General features: G+C 45.1%; 1 protein-coding gene across 2 annotated transcripts in view; it reads right to left on the bottom strand.

Moving 5' to 3' along the window:
• Positions 1-10,205: 10,205 nt before the first annotated feature.
• GALNT15 (polypeptide N-acetylgalactosaminyltransferase 15) overlaps positions 10,206-18,811 on the bottom strand; it is a 47,695-nt gene continuing 39,089 nt past the window's right edge. For both annotated transcript variants that reach the window (XM_047876528.1, XM_047876530.1), the window contains exons 9-10: positions 14,420-14,563; positions 10,206-12,208 (exon numbers count right to left, since the gene is read on the bottom strand). In XM_047876528.1, coding sequence (XP_047732484.1) covers positions 12,062-12,208; positions 14,420-14,563 — 291 coding nt within the window. In that variant the 3' untranslated portion in view covers positions 10,206-12,061. The remainder of the gene's footprint in view (positions 12,209-14,419; positions 14,564-18,811) is intronic.

Below are 18,811 nucleotides of genomic sequence, written 5' to 3' on the forward strand. Positions count from 1 at the left end.
CCTAATCCAAGATCTGCTCTCATAAGCCTCTTTGGACAACCTCCTACACGGTTCCTTATGGTGGGTGGTCTCCCTTGTTGCAACGAGTGCCAGGGAACCCACCTTTGATTGGCCACAGGTGTGTTCTGGTGGTGTTGGCTGGTGCCACTGACAGGCCTAAAGGGAAGATGTCCTGCACTGATCTGCTACACAGGAGGGGCTCCCTGGATGCCCAGCACATCAGCTGCAGAAGTGCTCCTTGGAGCCATTTGGCAAAGTGACTTTGGCTCTGACCCTGCGGGAGCCATTTGTTGGTTGGCTCCTATGATAGATATTTTTGGTACCTAGAGTCACATCCCTGGCCCTCTGGATTTCAGCATCAGCTCTGGGAACACGTTTCCATACAGGCTAGACTCATCTTGCACCATGAGAAGGCCAAGCTCACATCCTTTTCTGCCTTGGGGCCTTCTCTGAAGCCTTGGGAGCCTGCTCTGCTCCTGCAAGTTCAGTCTGCAAGGTGCATTTGGAGATGCCCCCAGGAGCAGCCTTCAACCAGTAAAGAAAGGGAACTGGTGGAACAATGTCCCAGCCTGCTGTCCTTCAGGTGGTCAGGTTTGGAACATGTTCTGTGGGCATCTCAGAGTAGGAAGAATCAAGCCTCATTGCTCACAACACTCTTACCTTGGCTTTTCCTCCCTCTTGTCTCCTTCCCACTACTCCCTCACTCTTGCTCCCTGGGATTACTTCCCAAATAAAGCACCTGCATCCAAGACCTTGTTCAGGTCTGCTCCTTAGGTTACTCCAAACTAACATCCCTGCCCAGGACCCATGCACCACCGTTCCCTCCCTGTAGGATTTCTTAGCCATAATATTGGCTAAAATTATTTCTGCACCCAGCTCCAATCAAAATTTCCCACGCTCCTTGTCAGAGAGATTGGTTCAGGCACGGGTGCGTTCCCCAAGCCAGTTTGACCACAGATTAATCTCAGGGCTTTTGCTAGGGGTTCTGGAACGTAGATTCAGTCTTTGCCACTGGGCCTGTAGGGGTGATGGTTTAAAGACACCCCATACATTTTTTGTTATTCCTTCCTTTGTTAGGTAGGATTTGTTTCCCCTCTTCTTGAATCTGAGATGATGTGTGATTGTTTTGCAATGGAGAACAGTGCAAGGGGTGCTATATCCATTCCAGGTCTGGCCTTGAAGAGGACTACCAGCTTCTGTGTTGCTCTCTGGGTGTGCGGAGCCACTTTACGAGACACCTGACAGTCCTGCTGGAGAGACCGTGAAAGGGGCCCTGAGACTACCGGAGAGGGGAGGGTCCAGGTGAGCCCAGCCTGCCACATGCTCCTGCTCAAGGGCCCAGCATGTGAGCGCAATTCTAGAGTAGACGAGCCACCAATTGAATGCCACCAGTGACACCCGTTGGAGTCCCATGAAGAGAGGAACTGCCTAGCCGAGCTATTCCTAAACACCTAGCCTACAAAATTGTGAGCTAGAATAGACTAGTTGGTTTAAGCCATTAAGTTTAGGGATAATTTGTTATGCGGCAATTGAGCACTAGAACGGTGTAGTGGGAGGACATGTGGTCTGGAATTACTGTGGCCCGAAGAGAAGTCTAAATCCCTCAGGTGGCCATTTTGGGCAGCCAGGTAATAGAGCTAAACCAGAGGAAGTGATGGATCCCTGTGATCTCTTTCGAGTCCTGGATCAAGCCAGATCTGAAGGCAAACCATCCCAGATTTGCCAATTACATGAGTTTATTATTTCCCCTTTTTGCTTAAATCAGTTTGGGTCAGGTTTTCTTTTGCTTATAAACCAAAATATCCCAAATGAGCCAACCCTGAGTTTTCCTTTATGTTGTAAAGAATATAAAGTTTAGTTTTGTTCTGGCCTCTGCAATTGTTGAAGGGCAGTTACCTGATAAGGGTACATTTCAAGGACATCAGAAACCCCTGAACCTAGCAACATGTCAGAATCATCTAGACATCGTTTAGAAATGTGGATGTTCAGGCCTCACCAGGTGTGTAGCATTTACTGCCTCGGGGAAAATATTAAAATTCAGAGAAAAGATATGTGAGTGTGAAAGTCTAGGTTCTGAGGGGAAGTGGGTTATATCCACATAGCCTGAAGCTCTCCTGAGGAACCAAAGTGAAACTTCCATACAAGCCCCCACTCCATTGTCTGGGATATTGGATATGCCCGGATGGCGCCCCGGCCGACTTGGGAGAAGAGTAGGGGGTTAGCTGCTGATATGTGCCTTGGGAAGGGTGCTGGGCTAGTCCCCACTCCAGACTGCCATCAGGGGCTGTCAAGTGCAGGGCCAACCTATGACTCCACAGGAGGACCCCCACCTCCCTGGCTTGCTCTGGGACCCACAGGCTCCAGGTAGAATGCCAAGCCTTCTGTAGGGGAGGTGGGTGCTCACTTCCTGCCCTCAGCATGGCTACCTTTCATGTCTACCACTTCCAGCCCCTTTCAAGTTGTTCTCCTTAGTCTCCTTAGTTAGAACAATGAGTTGTGCTCAGTCCATTTCCAGTCAGCACACTTGGCTTTTCTGATTTGTGTCCCTGGGTGCACTATTTGGGGAAAAAAAAAAAAAAAGATGCTTCTGCTTTTTCAAAATGGTTCCTTTTGATCTCACTGAACTAGATTTATGCATTCTTTAAATTTTTTTTTTTTTTTTTTTTTTTAGCTGATTGAGGATCTTTGTCTCCTAGACCATAGACTCTGGAAGACTGAAAAGTGATCAGGACAAAATTCTCTTAATAGCACATAAGAGTTCTTGGGAGTCTGAATTTAGGTTCTATAGCTTTTCTTCTCTTGCTTTCACTCTACCTGACTCAGGGTACACATACATGCACAAAAGGTGCTGTTACCACTTGAGTTCAAGTTCAACAGGCATGTATTATGTGTCTAACGAAAGCCAGAAAGTGTGTGAAGAACTTGGGGCAAAAATATGTGCAAAATTTGATTAGTCTAGTGGAGGAATGTGTGTGCTCATTGTAATACTGAGTGGTCGTGTTCAGACAGAGCTACATATATAGTGCCCCTGAAGACGGGCACTTAGCCCAGCCTGGGAGCATGGAGAGATGGTGCATGAACAGATCCTGCATGATGGACAAGAACAAACTGGTGAAAGGACAGAAGGGCGCTCTGGGCAGAGAGAACAGTGTGGCAGAGGCAGAGAAGAGAAAGTGTTGTACTGGAGACTCCATGTTAAGAGATGGTGTGGTAAGTCCAGAAAGTCAAGGCCAGGCTAGGAATGACCTTGTAGCCAGGTTGCGTTGGGGAGGCAGAGCATTGTTTTGAAGGTGGTGGGGAGCCATGGGAGGATTTCCAGCAGGGGAGAACTTAAGGTTCATCACTTGGGTTCTAGTGTCAATTGAAGTTGCCTGAATGAGTGGATCTGAGGTTCCAGGATGAGTCAAGGCTGGAGAAATACCTGGAAATTATCTGAACATAGGTGGATTATGTTTTAAGGGTCACTGAGTGCTAGGATGTCCCTACAGCGATTTTGGGAAAATAATTGTTATTTACAAATTTAGGTCTGTTTTGTGTCCCACTTGGCTAACGTATCAAAGGACACATTTGCTTCCTTTCCTGGAATTGTTTTTGAAATCTCTCTGCCTTCCCAGAAACTGAAGAGTACATATCCAACTCTGCCTGAGCCTGTGCTGACATAATATGCAGTGAAGATGATATTTTGCAATTTTCTGATTCACGGGTGATTCATCAAGATCATCAGAGCTAACAGTTCAGAAAACACATGGGTCAAGGACCTGGAAACGTTCTTGGCACATAGTAGGTATTCAAGAAATATGTATAGTTTTTTAATTTGGAAAGCGACCCTAAGAGTCTAGAATTCACTCTGGAAAGAGCATTATAATTTGGGTTTATAACAGTAAACATATCACCCAGACACTTAACTTTGTCTGGGTGCAAATCTAAAGCCCAGCCATTGAAATTTCTGGATTTTTCATTGCATTGCATTGCTTTCAGAGCACAGAAAGATTTAAACTTTTCCAACTCAGCACTCATGGGTATCGGCCAGATGCTCTTACCTTCTGTGGTTACTGACTGGCCTAAGAGAGAGCAGATTAGAACCAAGGGGTTGGAGGATGTTGTCATAAGCCCCCCGCCTTATGGAAAAGCCTTGAGAAAATCCAGAGCCCCCTTGACATGATCACATAATAGCTTTCCTGCTCATGGGAAGCAGATGGGGTTAATAGGCTGTAACTTGTTTTCAGCAAAATTCCCAAGCATCTTCCTGTATCATATACTCCCATATGATCTACAACAAAGGAAGGAAATCATTATGAATCCCATGGGAAGATGCCCCCTCTCATTTTTATAAGCCATGCTTACTTGCTTTTTATGTCTCTTTTTAAAAAGCAAATAGAAACCTGCCTCTCAGAGACAGAAATAAAGGAAAAGAGCTTTGTTGGATGGTACTTTGGGGCCACATTTTTCCCTAAAATGTGTGTAATAAGAGAGATCAGAACACTTTTGCTTCATAGAATATCTGACCAATTGTGGTAGTAGAGGGTAAAATCCAGATGGCAGGTACCCTTATGCCTTCCTTTTAGCCAAAAATGAGTAAACTGAGCTGGGTCTGGGGCAATTAAAGACTACCACTTTGGACAGGGAGCAAAGAGACCTGACCAGCTGGGAGGGCCATTGCTCAAACAAATATGTGAAGGGATGTTGTTGCTGGGCAAAGAGCTGGAACCTCAAGGAGACAGTAGTGGCTCTGTGCAAACCAGCCCACCACCTAGAGCTATGTGCAAGGCCCTCCCATGGAGAGTCAAGGATATTCTCAGGGGCGCCTGGGTGGTTCAGTCGGTTGAGCATCCAGCTCTTGATTTCAGCACAGGTCATGATACCAGGGTTGTGGGATTGAGCTCCACATGGGCTCTGTGCTGAGTGTGGAACCTGCTTAAGATTCCCTCTCTCTCTCTGTCTCTCTGTCTCTGTCTCTGTCTCTCTCTGTCTACCCCTCTCCCCTTCTTGTGCTCTTGTGCTCTCTCTCAAAAAGAAAAAAAAAAAGGTATTCTCCAAGAGTTGACTAAAGAAATAATGACATTCCCAATGAATAGTAAGAACGGGGGCTTCTCATCCTTCTATTACTTTAAGCATCTGAGCAACAGGGGGGAAGAAACAGGATCTCTCCAAAATAGAAGTCAACAGGCCTCAACTATGGCTTCCATCTGGGTACCCAGCTCTATGGAGCTATGTGTCCCTTGTCCGTTGGTGAAGGCTCACTGGACAATGACACGTAGGCTCAGCAGTGTGGAGAGCAGAACACTAGGTTATAAGGTAGAGATGGGGTTGGACAGCTCTAGCCCTGTCCTTGAGGGTGGGGAGGAGGGGGCACCCCAGGATCTTTGTTTTATCTGGAGTCAGCCTTGGATATGCCAACACTGACGCTTGAAGGGGCATGATGGGCTGGCAGCCCCAAACATAGGTTATAACAGGCAGGAGGCATCACTGGGCCTGGCCTTTAAAAACCTGCATTATGGACCTGTGCTGGCCTCGGAGCACAAGGAGTGAGGTTTGCTGGCCTGGTGCACCCCCGGGGCTCAGGCCAAGCTTTTGGAAATCACTTTACTCTGCTTGCCTTTTGCTGTTTGTGTTTTGAAGTCTGGTGAACTTGGGTGTCAGGGAAGAGAGTTTATAGAAATACCCAAGGGTTATTGCTCTTGCCCGTGTAAGAGCTTGTATCTGATTGTCTCCAAATCCCAGCTGCAAGAGAATTGTGTCAGGGAAGGGAGGGAGTGTGTGCATTGCCCTTTGTGAGTGTCTTCATCACAATAATGAAAACTACAGTAACAAATTTCATCTGTTAGCACAATTTAATCCTGTTTGCTCAGCTAAAATGCGGAGAGTTGCTCTTTGCTTCTTAGCAGCCTCCCACATTGCTGTTCTTGCAGCCTGTGTGCTCGTTAAGAAAGCTTGTTCTGCCTAACCTCTGGGGACAATGAAGGCCCCTGGAATCTGTAGGTCCCTGGAAGAAAGAAGGCTATGGGCTGAATGTCAATGTTTTATGTTTTTATTAAGAAAAAAAAATAGATTTATTTGTTCCCATTTCTTTCTTTTTTTAAAAATTTTTTTTTTTTTCGTTTATTTATTTTTGGGACAGAGAGAGACAGAGCATGAACGGGGGAGGGGCAGAGAGAGAGGGAGACACAGAATCGGAAACAGGCTCCAGGCTCTGAGCCATCAGCCCAGAGCCCGACGCGGGGCTTGACCTCACGGACCGCGAGATCGTGACCTGGCTGAAGCCGGACGCTTAACCGACTGCGCCACCCAGGCGCCCCCCCATTTCTTTCTAAAAAGGATTGAGGTCTGCTTACAGTGGGAACATATGCTGTATATTGTTTTCCCCTTTTGTTTTTATTTGCTCTTTTGTTATTTATAGTATAGAAATATTTTACTTTTACATTTTTCAAGCATACTCACAATTTCTTTGGTAATATTTTTCTGTTTTTTGAAATCTATAATTTATCTCCTTCTGCAGCTGGGTCAAAAACTCTATTCCAGAGGGTGGCAGAGTATGGTTATGCACCAAGTCTGGTTTTCTTTTTTTTATATATTTATTTATTTTTGAGAGAGAGAGAGGGAGAGAGTGAGTGGGGGAGGGGCAGAAAGAGAGGGAGACACAGAATCCGAAGCAGGCTCCAGGCTCTGAGCTGTCAGCACAGAGCCTGATGCAGGGCTCGAACTCATGAACCTCGAGATCATGACCTGAGCTGAAGTCAGACGCTCAACCAACTGAACCACCCAGGCGCCCTGAGCCAAGTCTGTGTTTGTAAGTAAAATTTGATTGGGACATAGCCATACTCATGTGTTTCTTGTTGTCCGTGGCTGCTTTTGTGCTACAGTGGCAGATGTGAGTAGTTGTGATAGACCGTAGGCCCCGCAACGCCAAAAATATACTGTCTAGCCCTGTAGAGGCAAAGTTTGCTGACCCCTACTCTAGTTCACAATCTAATATAATTTTAACACGTTATCCTGTCTCATTGAATTTATCCTTGTTGACACGGTGTGGTGGCCAGAACTTATATTGGTTCTTCTCTATACTGATGTTTCCCCACTTCCCCTGAGTGTCCAGTCTCACTGGTATCTATCCAACCTGCAAAGGCCGCTCTCTTTCCTCTCTGTCCCAGACGGGTTTCTCAGCCCTGTTCCTTCCCATCCTCCAACACAGCACACATGTCAGTATGTAAGTCTTGGTTAAAAGTTTCAGGTGAAAATAAGGAAACATGTTTATATTGAGGACTAATCACCTAACTCCAAAAATCCCTCTGGCAACCCCTCCTGCCCCCACTGGAAATCCCTCCTGGATCATCTTGCTCTTCAGGACTTTACCATATCATTTGGCCCATCTCTTCCTCAATACCCCCCTTCGTATCCAGATCCCCCTCATTTTATCATGGAGAACAATCACACTCTCCACTCCTATCTTACTAGTATGCCTGCACATCCTCTAACGCTGGTATGCACCAGTTATTGGAAAATAACTAGAATATGAAAGGGAGCATTTTGTGTGTATGTGTGAGATTCAGGAGGAACCTGGGCCTCCCTAGGCTTTAGGCTCCTACAAGGAGGAATACCAGTTAGTGGAATACTTGTGGCCTCTCTCTATGCCTCAGTCATTTTTTCCTAGGGATGAAGGATGTCTACCGTTATTGATATGTTTGGGATAAGGACTGAGGATGTTGCTCCTGCCTCAGTCCCTCCCTCCTGAGGCACAGCTGCCTAGAGGTCCATACCCCGGTCTTGCAGCTCAGTGGGATAAGCTCAGCTCAAGGGAGTGGGGCATCTGGTACATGGGTAGGATTGCCAAAAAAGAGTGGAATTGATGAAGGGCACCTGGGTTGCTCAGCTGGTTAAGCATCCGACTCTTGGTTTTAGCTCAGGTCATGATCTCACAGTTCTTGAGATCGAGCCCCATGTTGGGCCCTGTGCTGGCAATGCAGAGCCTGCTTGGCATTCTCTCTCCCTCTCTGGGCCCCTCCCCACTTGTGCTCTCTCTCTGTCTCTCAAAATAAATTAATTAATTAACTTTTTAAAAAAGAGTGGAATTGATAAGTAGAGTAACTCCTGCAGATGGAAGCTTTTGGAGGGTCAGGCCGTGTATCTTAAGGTGGGTTTTCCCATTAAGAGACACTGAAATAAGGATTTGAGTATAAGCAGTTTACCTGCACCAGTAGGGAGTGGGAAGGAGATGTGGCCATTAAAGATGTATTATAAAGCCAGCTACCACTGTGGGTGATTAGAGTAATCCCACAGTAAGCTCTAGGAAATGGTATGGAATTTACACCTCAGAGTTATCCTATTGTAGAGGATGAGGGAGCTGAGGCATCTATACTCCCAGCAGTCATTGATTGAGGACCGCTCCCTGGGGATGACTTTCTGGCCTGCCCCACATCATAAAGCAGCCTTCTCCAGCTTTTAGGAAAAACCCTCAGGCAAAGAAATGCAGATACTGACAGTTGGAAGTTCTTCAGGGGCTCCCTGAAGCTGTAAGGCCAGAGGGAGGTGGGAGGGACCAGAATACTCTATGTCACTACCAGAGACTCTGATGTTGAAGGGTGGATTTGGCATCTCATCTCCTTAGTTGTGCTTTATATTTATTGTGCAACTTAAGGATTGAGGGAATCAAATTTCGGGCTTTGGCAGAATTTGTTTACTGATCATCTAATCTTATGTCTGACTATTAGATGTGGCTAGTTTTCAGAGGTCACAGGTCCCGGCCCATCTCCCAAGGGTCCCCTACAGCTGCCTTTCTGTAGGTCCTCTGTAGATAGGGCTACCTGCCTGCCAGACCGCAGCTGTCTCCTCAAGACAAGGGCTGTATTCCCATGACTAGCAGCCGCACTTCCAGCAGCACCAATCATCCCATGTCCATGTGAAATGGCATTTCTACTCCTTCCTATCCTGGAGTCTTCCAGGAGAGAAGCGAGGGCTGAGAAGAGCTGAAAAACGGAGCAACTAATTGATGTGATCAGTGCTCCAAAAATCCTTTGGAGAAACCGATAGTGTTCATTCCATCAAGATTAGTCAGTTGTACTTGGTAATGGAAGGGCATAGAGGGCCAGATGGAGGAAAGGGAGAGTCAGAGAAAAGCTGCCACAGGAGCATGGATGCTGTAAAAACAGCTTTGATCAGAGATGAGAAAGAGAGAAGCTGAAGGCAAGATAAGGAAAGCAAGGAAATCACAACATAACCATGGACCAAACAGCAAGAACAACAAAAAAAGTAAAGAACTCCCCTGGTCAAAAGAGCAGAACTAGTAGACAGAATGAGAAGGAGGAAAAGTATCGAGGGGAGAAAGGAAAAGGAATTACATTGAACAAGGTGTATTGTCCTACATCATATAGGATCAAACCATCCTGCCATGTGGCTTCAAAAAAAGATCTGTGAGAAGCAAAGAATAGTTCAAGAACTGGTCCAATGAGGACTCTCCTAGTTCCAAGTAACAACAGAAGACTACTGGAAATGTTTAAATGTTTGCTACTCAGAGAGTGGTCCACAGATCAGCATCAGCATCCCCTGGGAGCTCATTAGGAATATAGAATCTCAGGCCCCACCCTAGACCTTCCAAATCAGAATCTGCATACAATCCCTAGCTGATTTGTGAGCACAGTGAAATTTGAGGCCTGCTGGATTAAATCAAAATACTAAGAGATGTCTCATGGACTCTGAGGACAAGGATCTAGCAAGACCTTGAGAACAAACTGGAACCAGCAACTTGAATACTATCAAGATATTCCATCTATCTCTTGCTTCTCCTTCTGAACAATAAAGTCTAATCATAAAAGTGAAGATCAAACTCTTGGGAATCAAATCTTCCAATTGTCAGTTTTCTCTACTTTTAAAATGATCATTGTGGATAAAATCAAAGCAGAATCCACAGAGAACAGAATTTGAACACTTGGTTACACTGTGAGGAGAAGGTTGAATTTCTATTAGAACTAAATGGAGACATCTGTTTTGTTTAAATTAAGGATCTGTAAGTATCAGCCAGGGACCAAGTTGACAGCCATTTCTATAATAAAGCAATAAATCATGGGGATGGTTAAGGAAGCAAGGAACCCCACATTCTCACTTTGTTCAACCAATTAAGCAATAAGCCATCTGGGTCCTTTTGTTAATTACTGTCAAACACAACTCACACAATTGAATTCTGCCTTTTATTTAATTATATTAATTTATTCCAGCAACTTCAAACACAATGCCAATAATTAAGTTCATTTAAAAAAATAGAGGTCTTGTTTAATTTTTATTTTGCAACTATTAATACCATTTACAAGGTTGACATCTGAGAATGTTTAGCTCCATCTCAGTCTCAGGATGTTAGGGGAATTTGCTTTAAATATAATCATGTCTGAAGGAAGAAGACAGTGTCCAAAATTTCTTCTCTCAATGGGATGATGAATCTATCCAGATCAGCACTATCCAAATAAAACTGTTTGCAGTGATAGAATGTTCTATATCTGTGCTCTCCAATACAGTAGCCACTAGGCACAGGAAGCTATTGAGCACTAGAGATGTGACCAATACAACTGAGGAACTGAGTTTTAATTTTTTTTTAATTCTAATGAACTTACATTTAAACAGCCACGTGCAGCTAATGGCTACCGTAGACAGCACAGGTCTGGAGCGTATTCTAAGGAGGGAGAAGTGCAGCAGGCCATTGACTTAAGCTGGTAGAAAAAAATATGTTAATGATGATAGGCCTTGTTTAGAAACCCTCACTTCCTACCTACTTTTTCTTATTTGAAACGCACTGAGTTCTGAGACAGCCCAGAGGAGATCAGTATCTTCAAAGGGAGGTTTCCTAGCTGACCATGTGAAGAGTAAACTCCACCTGGAGGAGAAATGGGCATAAATGGTGTCTTCTTAACAGCAGAACCAACCCCACTCCACAGCTCTTTATGGACAAACTAGGTAGGCCAGGTCACAGCCAGGAGAGCCTTTCAGCTCTTGCTAGCACTGGCTCTGCTCTAGCAGAGGTACGCTCTTCCCACAGTTGTGGACATTCAACCTGCAGGCATATTTGGGGGACTGAGGCTCAGAGATGGCCACATCAGCCCTAACGAACATTAACTCCCAACTCTGGTTCCTCTCGTGTGAATTTGGGCTCAGATGCTGGCATTCCCCTACTGTGGAGGTTTGCCTCTTTGCAAAGGTTGCTATTTCTGATCCAGTCCATGCAAACCCTGTAACAGGGCATCAGGAGAGCTTCTCCACTGTATACACCTTGTTATTGGGAATGCTTAGTCTGAGCTGACCCAACGCCAATGACTAATGAGAAATACACTGCATGAGATTCTGGTTGGGGTTAACCAAGCTAGAGAAGGGTTAGGGCAGGGTGAATGGAGGTAGAAAGTCAGGAGGAAATTCTCATTTACATGAAAACATCCTATTCCAGGCGTGCTGACTCTTTGCAGCTGCCAGGCTGAGCTGGAGAATTGGGTCAAAGCTTTTCCATCTTCTCTTCAACCCCGTTCTTTGCTCAGTGGCTTCCCTTCCTTCTTCTGAGCTATGGCTCAACCAGTGAACATGGAATTTGTCCTAATGAACTTAATCCAAAGTTTTGGGGATGTCAGGCCTTTACACCCTTCTCACACTTTAACTTTCATGGTTGGCTACACAGATAGTTCAAGGTAAGGCCATCTGCAAAAAAATTATCAACCAGATGTATGTATCCTGGAGGTGTTCCCCGAGACGGTCCATGCCTCTCCTTTGTCAGAGATAAAAGCAATTCTCAAGTGCACGATGGAAAACAAAATAAAACAAACAACAATCTTCTGTACTACATAATGACCATCATCCAGTGATAAAGACAATGAGACAATGAATCCTTTTTTTTTTTTTTTTCTAAAACAGCCAACAGTCAATGCAATAAGGGGCGAGAAAGAAAGACTTCCTATACTCATTCATGGAGTTTTCTTCTCTACTATCACCAGGAGCGCAAACACTAAAGGGTCAGCTTCATGAAATATATATGCTCTTTTAGTTCCCTTGGGGATGAACTGTAATGGCTAAACTTCTCTTTTCCCTTTGACACAGGCATTCATCGTTCATCCACAGTGTAGACGTTGTCAAATCGCCACAGCTGGCTGGCTTTTCCATCACACTGGCGCAGGTACAAATCTTTGCTGTTTTCCTGCACCACAGCTTCCATGCATTTCCCAGAAAGAATGTGAACAATCATTCCATTCTGAAAAAACAGAAAAGACGAGGGAAAAAAGTCATTTCCCTGTAATCAGTAGGCAAAGAAGGATATTTCTAAGATTTGTGTTAATCATTATGAGAATTACAGAGGTGGTGTGAACTCGCGTAGTAAGGAACTGTATTATGTTGGTTAGTGTAAAAATAATTTAGGTAAATACATATAATATAAATATATTATGAATATAAATATCATTTGAAACCTTGAGATCATTAATTCAATTACTTTATTGAGATTGTATAATTGTGCCATTTCTTAGAGAGTTCTGTTTAGTAACAGGCCAGTGTATAGAGCATGTTCAGTCTTTATACCATATTGGTGAAATTCATTGTTATCACTGTGCTTGTACATTTCTGCTTTCAAAATGATTTAGTTTGATCTCTGCCCACTGTGACTCCTGCAACTTAGTACTGTTGCCACCACGTCGCAGTAGAGAGTAAAAGCTCAAGGATACACTGAGGGCCCAAGGCAGCCATGTTTCAAAGACTATAGCTGCCTCCTGCTCAAAGTCCACTGGACTTAATACTGAATCTAGCCATCCCTTCTTCAACAAAAAATTGATTTCTTTATGAAAAGTTAAACATTTTAACCAACAATGCCAATAATGTCCATTTGTTTATGTACTTTTGAGATAGAATTCACATACCATAATATTTACTCCTTTAAAGTATACAACTTGATGGGTTTTAGTATATTCACAGAGTATATGCAACCATCACTGTAAAAAGAAACCCACTATCATTAACAATCACTTCCTGTCCCTCCCTTCCAGCCACTGGAAATCACTAATTTGCTTTCTATATTTATGAATTTGTTTATTCTGGACATTTCCTAGAAAGGTAGTCATATAATAGATAGCCTTTTGTGATTGACTTCTTTCACTTTGTATGATATCTTCAAGGGTCATCCAAGTTGTAGCATACATGTTACCTGATTTTTTTTCTTTGTATTGTAGTAAAAATAGGTAAGATAAAACTTACCATTGTAACCATTTTAAAGGGTAAAGTTCAGTAGTATTAAGTATATTCACATTGTTGTGAAACATATATTCAGGACTTTTTCATCTTTCAAAACTGAAAGTCTATTATTTATTAACCAACTCTCCTCTCCCCCCATCCCCTGGTAAACACTATTTACTTTCTGTTTCTATGAATTTGACTATTTTAGATACCTTATTTATGTGGAATCTTACAGAATTTGTACTTTTGTGACACATTTATTTCATTTAGTGTGATGTCCTCAAGGTTCATCCATGTTGTAGCATGTGATCCTTTTAAGGCTGAATAGTATTCCATTATACACACACACACACACACACACACACACACACACACATATACATACATACATACCACATTTTGTTTATCTATTTACCCATCGCTGAATGCTTGGGTTGCTTCTACCTCTTGGCTATTGTAAATAGTGCTACTATGAACAGTAGCTGATGATAATATTTTTTTAATGTTTATTTATTCTTGAGAGAGAGAGAGAGAGAGAGAGCACGAGCGGGGTAGGGGCAGAGAGAGAAGGAGACTCTGCACTGACAGCACAGACCCTGATGTGGGGCTTTAACTCATGAGCCATGAGATCATGACCTGAGCAGAAATCGGATGCTTAACCGACTGAGCCACCCATGTGCCCCATAATACTTTTTTAAAGTCTTAGGTTTTAATGCCTGAAATATACTGGGTATATCTTACTCACTAATCTTGTACTTATTATTTTAACATGCTGTTTCTAAGATGTATCTTATCCACAGGACTTGGTTAGAATGATCCAAGACATCTTTGAGCATGTATGGGCCCCAAGTCTTAGGTTCACTTGTCACCAAGTAGAGAAGGAAGGGCCTTTCTGTTGCTCCTAAACCACACCACTGAGGTAGTTGGCTGCTTCTGTAACATGCTCCCTGGTCTTACTGGTGACCTGAGCTAATAAACTTCAAAAAGGGACCATCTCTTCTCTCTGCCATGATCATGGTCAGAGCTTTACAGAGACATGGTGAATGAGTACACTTTAAGATGCTTGCGGTCCAACTTTGCTACAGTGTTGGCTTTACTTCCTCCTGAGGCCTTAATGCCAGGTCACTAAGTTCAACAATAGGGGCTCTGACCTGTATGGTACTATCTGACCCCTTAGAAGACCCTGGGCCACAGTCCCAGCTAGAGGCACTGCTGAGCCCTTCCTGGACAGATTACTTACCTCTTGGAAGTCCCAGTGCTGTTGATGGATAGCAGGCCCTTCCTCGGTGCAGTTCTGAAGAGTCACCTGCTCTTGCCTGATGTCAAGACACAGGTGCTGTGGGCTGCCAAAGCGTATCTCCTTCCTGCCGGTGTGCTTCAGGTGCTGGGACAGAGAGGATGTTTGTTAGCACAGCTAGGAGACCTTCTCCAAAGCTGGAGATGAAGGAAGGGGAGCTCACAACGGGGCTGACGTCAAGTGGCAATCTTTAGATTCTCTTAGGGTCAGCCAACACCGTAGCTCATAGCCAAATCCACACGTGCAATGCCAGACTGGACCAAGCCTCTGAAATCTGCACGTGCCAGCTGCTGCCGCATTCATATTTCTACACTGTGGCATGTTTCTCCATTAGTCTCTCTTACTGCATCACGGTGAGGCCATAAAAGAGTGCCGTGTGTTGTGTGAGTGCACTACCGCAAGAGCAGATGAGGAACACTTCTGAGGCCCAAGGGATCTCTTTCTGGAGAGAGCTGACCTGGCCTGTCACCTGGCCCAAAACGAATTGTCTGTTGCATCTGATGACTCTCACTCATGGTCATTTTTTTCCTCCAGTGTTTTATACAATTGGATTGTGCATATCTTTGCAGAGGGGCTCTCACTGTAGGAAGCCTGTGTGCCCTGGCTGGAGAGCACGCTCTGACAAAACCAATTTCTGTTTATTCCTGCCAAGTGCAGCCTGAGTGGATCTTATATTAATTTTGCGGTTGGGAGGCAGTGTTGGCCTCAGTGATCTGCGCATTCACATGGGGCCTCGTGCTTAGAAGGGGTTAGTGTTCTTGGTTTAATGTATTTGGTTTAATGCTCTCCTGTTACTATCTTGAAATCCTTTTTGTTTTTGGTTTTGGTTTTGTTTTGTTTTGTTTTGTTTTTTGAGATAAGGCACAAGTGAAAGAAGGGCTGAGAGAGAGGAAAAAGAGAGAGAGAGAAAGGCAGGGCTCACCTGATGTGGGGCTCAAACCCACGAACTATGAAATCATAACCTGAGCCAAAGTTAGATGCTTAACAAATTGAGCCACCCAGGCGCCCTATCTTGAAATTATTATTATTTTTTTTAACGTTTATTATACTTGAGAGAGAGTGTGAGCAAGGGAGGGGCAGAGAGAGAGACGACACAGAATCCAAGGCAGGCTCCAGGCTCCGAGCTGTCAGCACAGAGCCCCACGTGGGCCTCCGACTCATGAACTATGAGATCATGACCTGAGCCAAAGTCAGATGCTTAACCGACTGAGCCACCCAGGTGCCCCAAGATGTTACACAGTTTTGAAATTCTTAATAATTGTTGAACTGTGGGCTCCACATTTTCACTTTGCGCTGGGCCCCAAAATTAGATAGCCATTCCCGCTTGAGGATTCTCATACCACACAATTCATATAAATTTGAATCCTAAACTCATATTAGATGCAGACTTGTGGTTAAAAAAAAAATTTAAGAGTGATTTTTTCGTATACAAAGACCCTGTGGAGACAGACAACCTTCCTTGTCATCTTCCTGTGGCAGTGGGTGGATTTTTCTAGTCAAACTTTTCACAGGTAAGTTACTCTTTGAAGGTCAAAGCTGGCTTTCTATGGCATCTCATTTCCAACTTCTCATCTGTCAAAGGCTGCAAGTAGGCTCCCACTGACTACTGCATGTAGCTAATGGCTCATGTATCCTGAGGCAGGATAGCTTGGCCAATGCCCTGTGGCTCTATTTTCAGATGCCTCTTGACTTGTGGCCCCTGGAGATTTCCCTTTGTTACAAATTCACTTACTTATGTGTTTCTTCTTAATTTTTTATCTGGCATATCTAGGTGCTTTTAGGAAAAGGGCTTTCAGCTTATCCAGCTCACAATTTTGCTAGATATAGAGGTCCTTGCTAGTCCCCTCTTCCCCACCAAGAATCAGAAAACCCACAAAAGCGAACATTCTGTTCGCATGCCTGAGACTGCATTATTCCCGGTTGCAGAGGAGGAAACCAAGACTTGGAGGGTTTAAGAAGCCTCTGATGTCATACAGCTAGAAAGTGGTGAGCTCTTGCCACCATATTACACTGCTTCCTCACTTAGCACTTTATATCTGTATCCTTCTCCCCTGTGCCAGGTGTGAATGCCTTTTGCTGTCTTCCGGAACACTGGTAAAGGGCAAAACGGAAAGAGGCCACATGGGTCCTAAGAACCTGCTTCCCCATGTGCCCTCCAGATGCAGGCCTCCCTGCCCCCAGCCCAGCCCCCTCCCCACCCCCCACCTCCAGGATCCCAGGATCTGCTTTGCCAAGCCTGGCCTCACCGGTCCTCCCTCCAAGACAAGTTCTGGCATTTGCCCCCAGGCTCTCGGGGCCTCATCTGACTCATTTGATCAATATCTCTAGGAACTTGTACTTTGTTGCTTATTTTTAACACAGGCCTTTGGGATATGACACCTTAATGCAAAGGCCCCTGTCACAGGCTAAAAGAGATTTGGGAGCGGGCTAGGCCTTTCTAGGTTCACCCAAGTTGTGAAAAGAAGTGGACCCACCGACCCTCAGCCAGCATCTCTGAGCCTTCCCACCACCTCAGGAAGTTATTCTGTGATGGCAACTTTGAAGAGAAGCTTAGCCTAAGATACAAAGAGATCTTCCTGATAAACAAGGGGTCTTCATGGATGCTGGAATGACCCTGCTGCATCGAAAGCCTTTCTCTGACTCAATTACCTTCTTCTCTTCTCAGACACTTGAGGGTGTAAAATTTACCAACCCCTGGGGTGCTGCAGGAGGAAATATGGTTCTATCCTTTCACCCATTCCTTTAGCTTCTGGGAATTATGAACTAGGGATTTTAGAGCGCCAGGGACCATAGGGGGCTTCATGGGAATCTATGAACCCTGGAAATTGTTAAAATTTTGTGCAGCTGTGCTTATATGTGTTTTTTTTTTTTTTTTTCTGGGAAAGGGTCCTTAGAATTTATTACCTTCTTAAATGAACCATGTGACCTATAATAAAGAGTCTAACTCCTTGTCTAATGTCTGGTCTCTTAGCATTCAAGCTCCACTCCTTCACCTTATATCCTTGCTCTACTTCTGGGCAAGCTCAAAAGAAAGCCCCGTGCTTTCTTCTTTGGTGCTGGTGGGAAGTTTAATCCAGGTAAGCCCAGCCAGAGCTTGGGAACCCTCACCTGCCCAACCCCCCCCCCCCCCCCAACCACATAAGAGCCAAAGTCAGCCGCCCCTTCTTGCTGTCTTGCTATCTTGCTTGTCTTGCTTGCTTGGGAGCCTGTCCTGCTCCACTAGGAAGTCTCATTAGGTGAATAATGATGCTTTCCATTCTCTGTTGTTGCATGTGGGGAGTCATCAGTTTCAATATCTGAACCAAATTTGGGGTCAGGGGTTGATCTTGCCCCCACAGGGCAACCACTAGATACAACCTAAACAGATGAGGAAGCACAGGGAGGGATGGAGGGCCCTACTAGGCCTTCCTAGGCCTACACTTTAACCAGGTGCCAGCTGGATTTCTTGATGTCAATTTCAAATAGTCTGTCCTGTGGTGAACCATCAATATCCAAGAACAGGAACCTTGGCTCAAGGAAGGGCCTCCCTCTGTGGGCAGGGTGCCTGTCAGGCATGTTCAGCATCTCTCTTCGGCTGCCCTTTGGGCCATTAGCTTTTTCTGTCACCAGGGCAGCCCCATCCATCTTGGGTACTGACAGGTCTGGCCACACTGCAGAGTGGGGCCTTGGGGAAAGTCATGAAGTTTGTCTTCATTGCTGCATCTCGGTCCTTCCCCAGCAGTCATCAGAGCCCTTTCTCCTGGGGAGAGGCCCCATCAGCCCTGGCATCCCAGTACAGCTTATGTGCTGTTCCCCAGGGGTATTTGTACTCTCCACTTTCCATCTGACTGTGGAATGAAAGACTTTCTCCTTGTGGAAGGAATCCCACGGACCAAATTGCTCTGTGCCTGGGAAATCTTCTGAATGACGCCAGTGCTCTGCAGCTTGGAGCCAGGGACCCCATCTGTGTGGAAGCCCTCCTCTAGCAAGTGCAGCAGATGGTTGGCCGAGGCCACAAGGCCTATCTGCTCCAAATCCAGCCCTCCTTCTCTGCTTCACACACACACACACACACACACACACACACGCGCGCGCGCGCGTGCATATGCAGAGACACCCACACAGACAGACAGATACATGCACAGAGACACAGACAGACAGACAGACATGCACACACCAGGCCTCTGTTGTGCAGTAAAGATCCCCCTCTGTGAACTCTGGCTCCCATAGAGCCCCGTTAAATCCTGGAAAGCCACAACACATCTGCGTGGGAGGACTCGGAATCAGAGGACTGAGACAAGACTGTAACCACAAGTTGTGGGTTGGAGGCACCACTGTAAGTGGGGAACACACTCT

The sequence above is a fragment of the Prionailurus viverrinus genome, chromosome C2 (assembly GCF_022837055.1).
Source record: "Prionailurus viverrinus isolate Anna chromosome C2, UM_Priviv_1.0, whole genome shotgun sequence".
In the NCBI taxonomy this organism is placed as follows: Eukaryota; Metazoa; Chordata; class Mammalia; order Carnivora; family Felidae; genus Prionailurus; species Prionailurus viverrinus.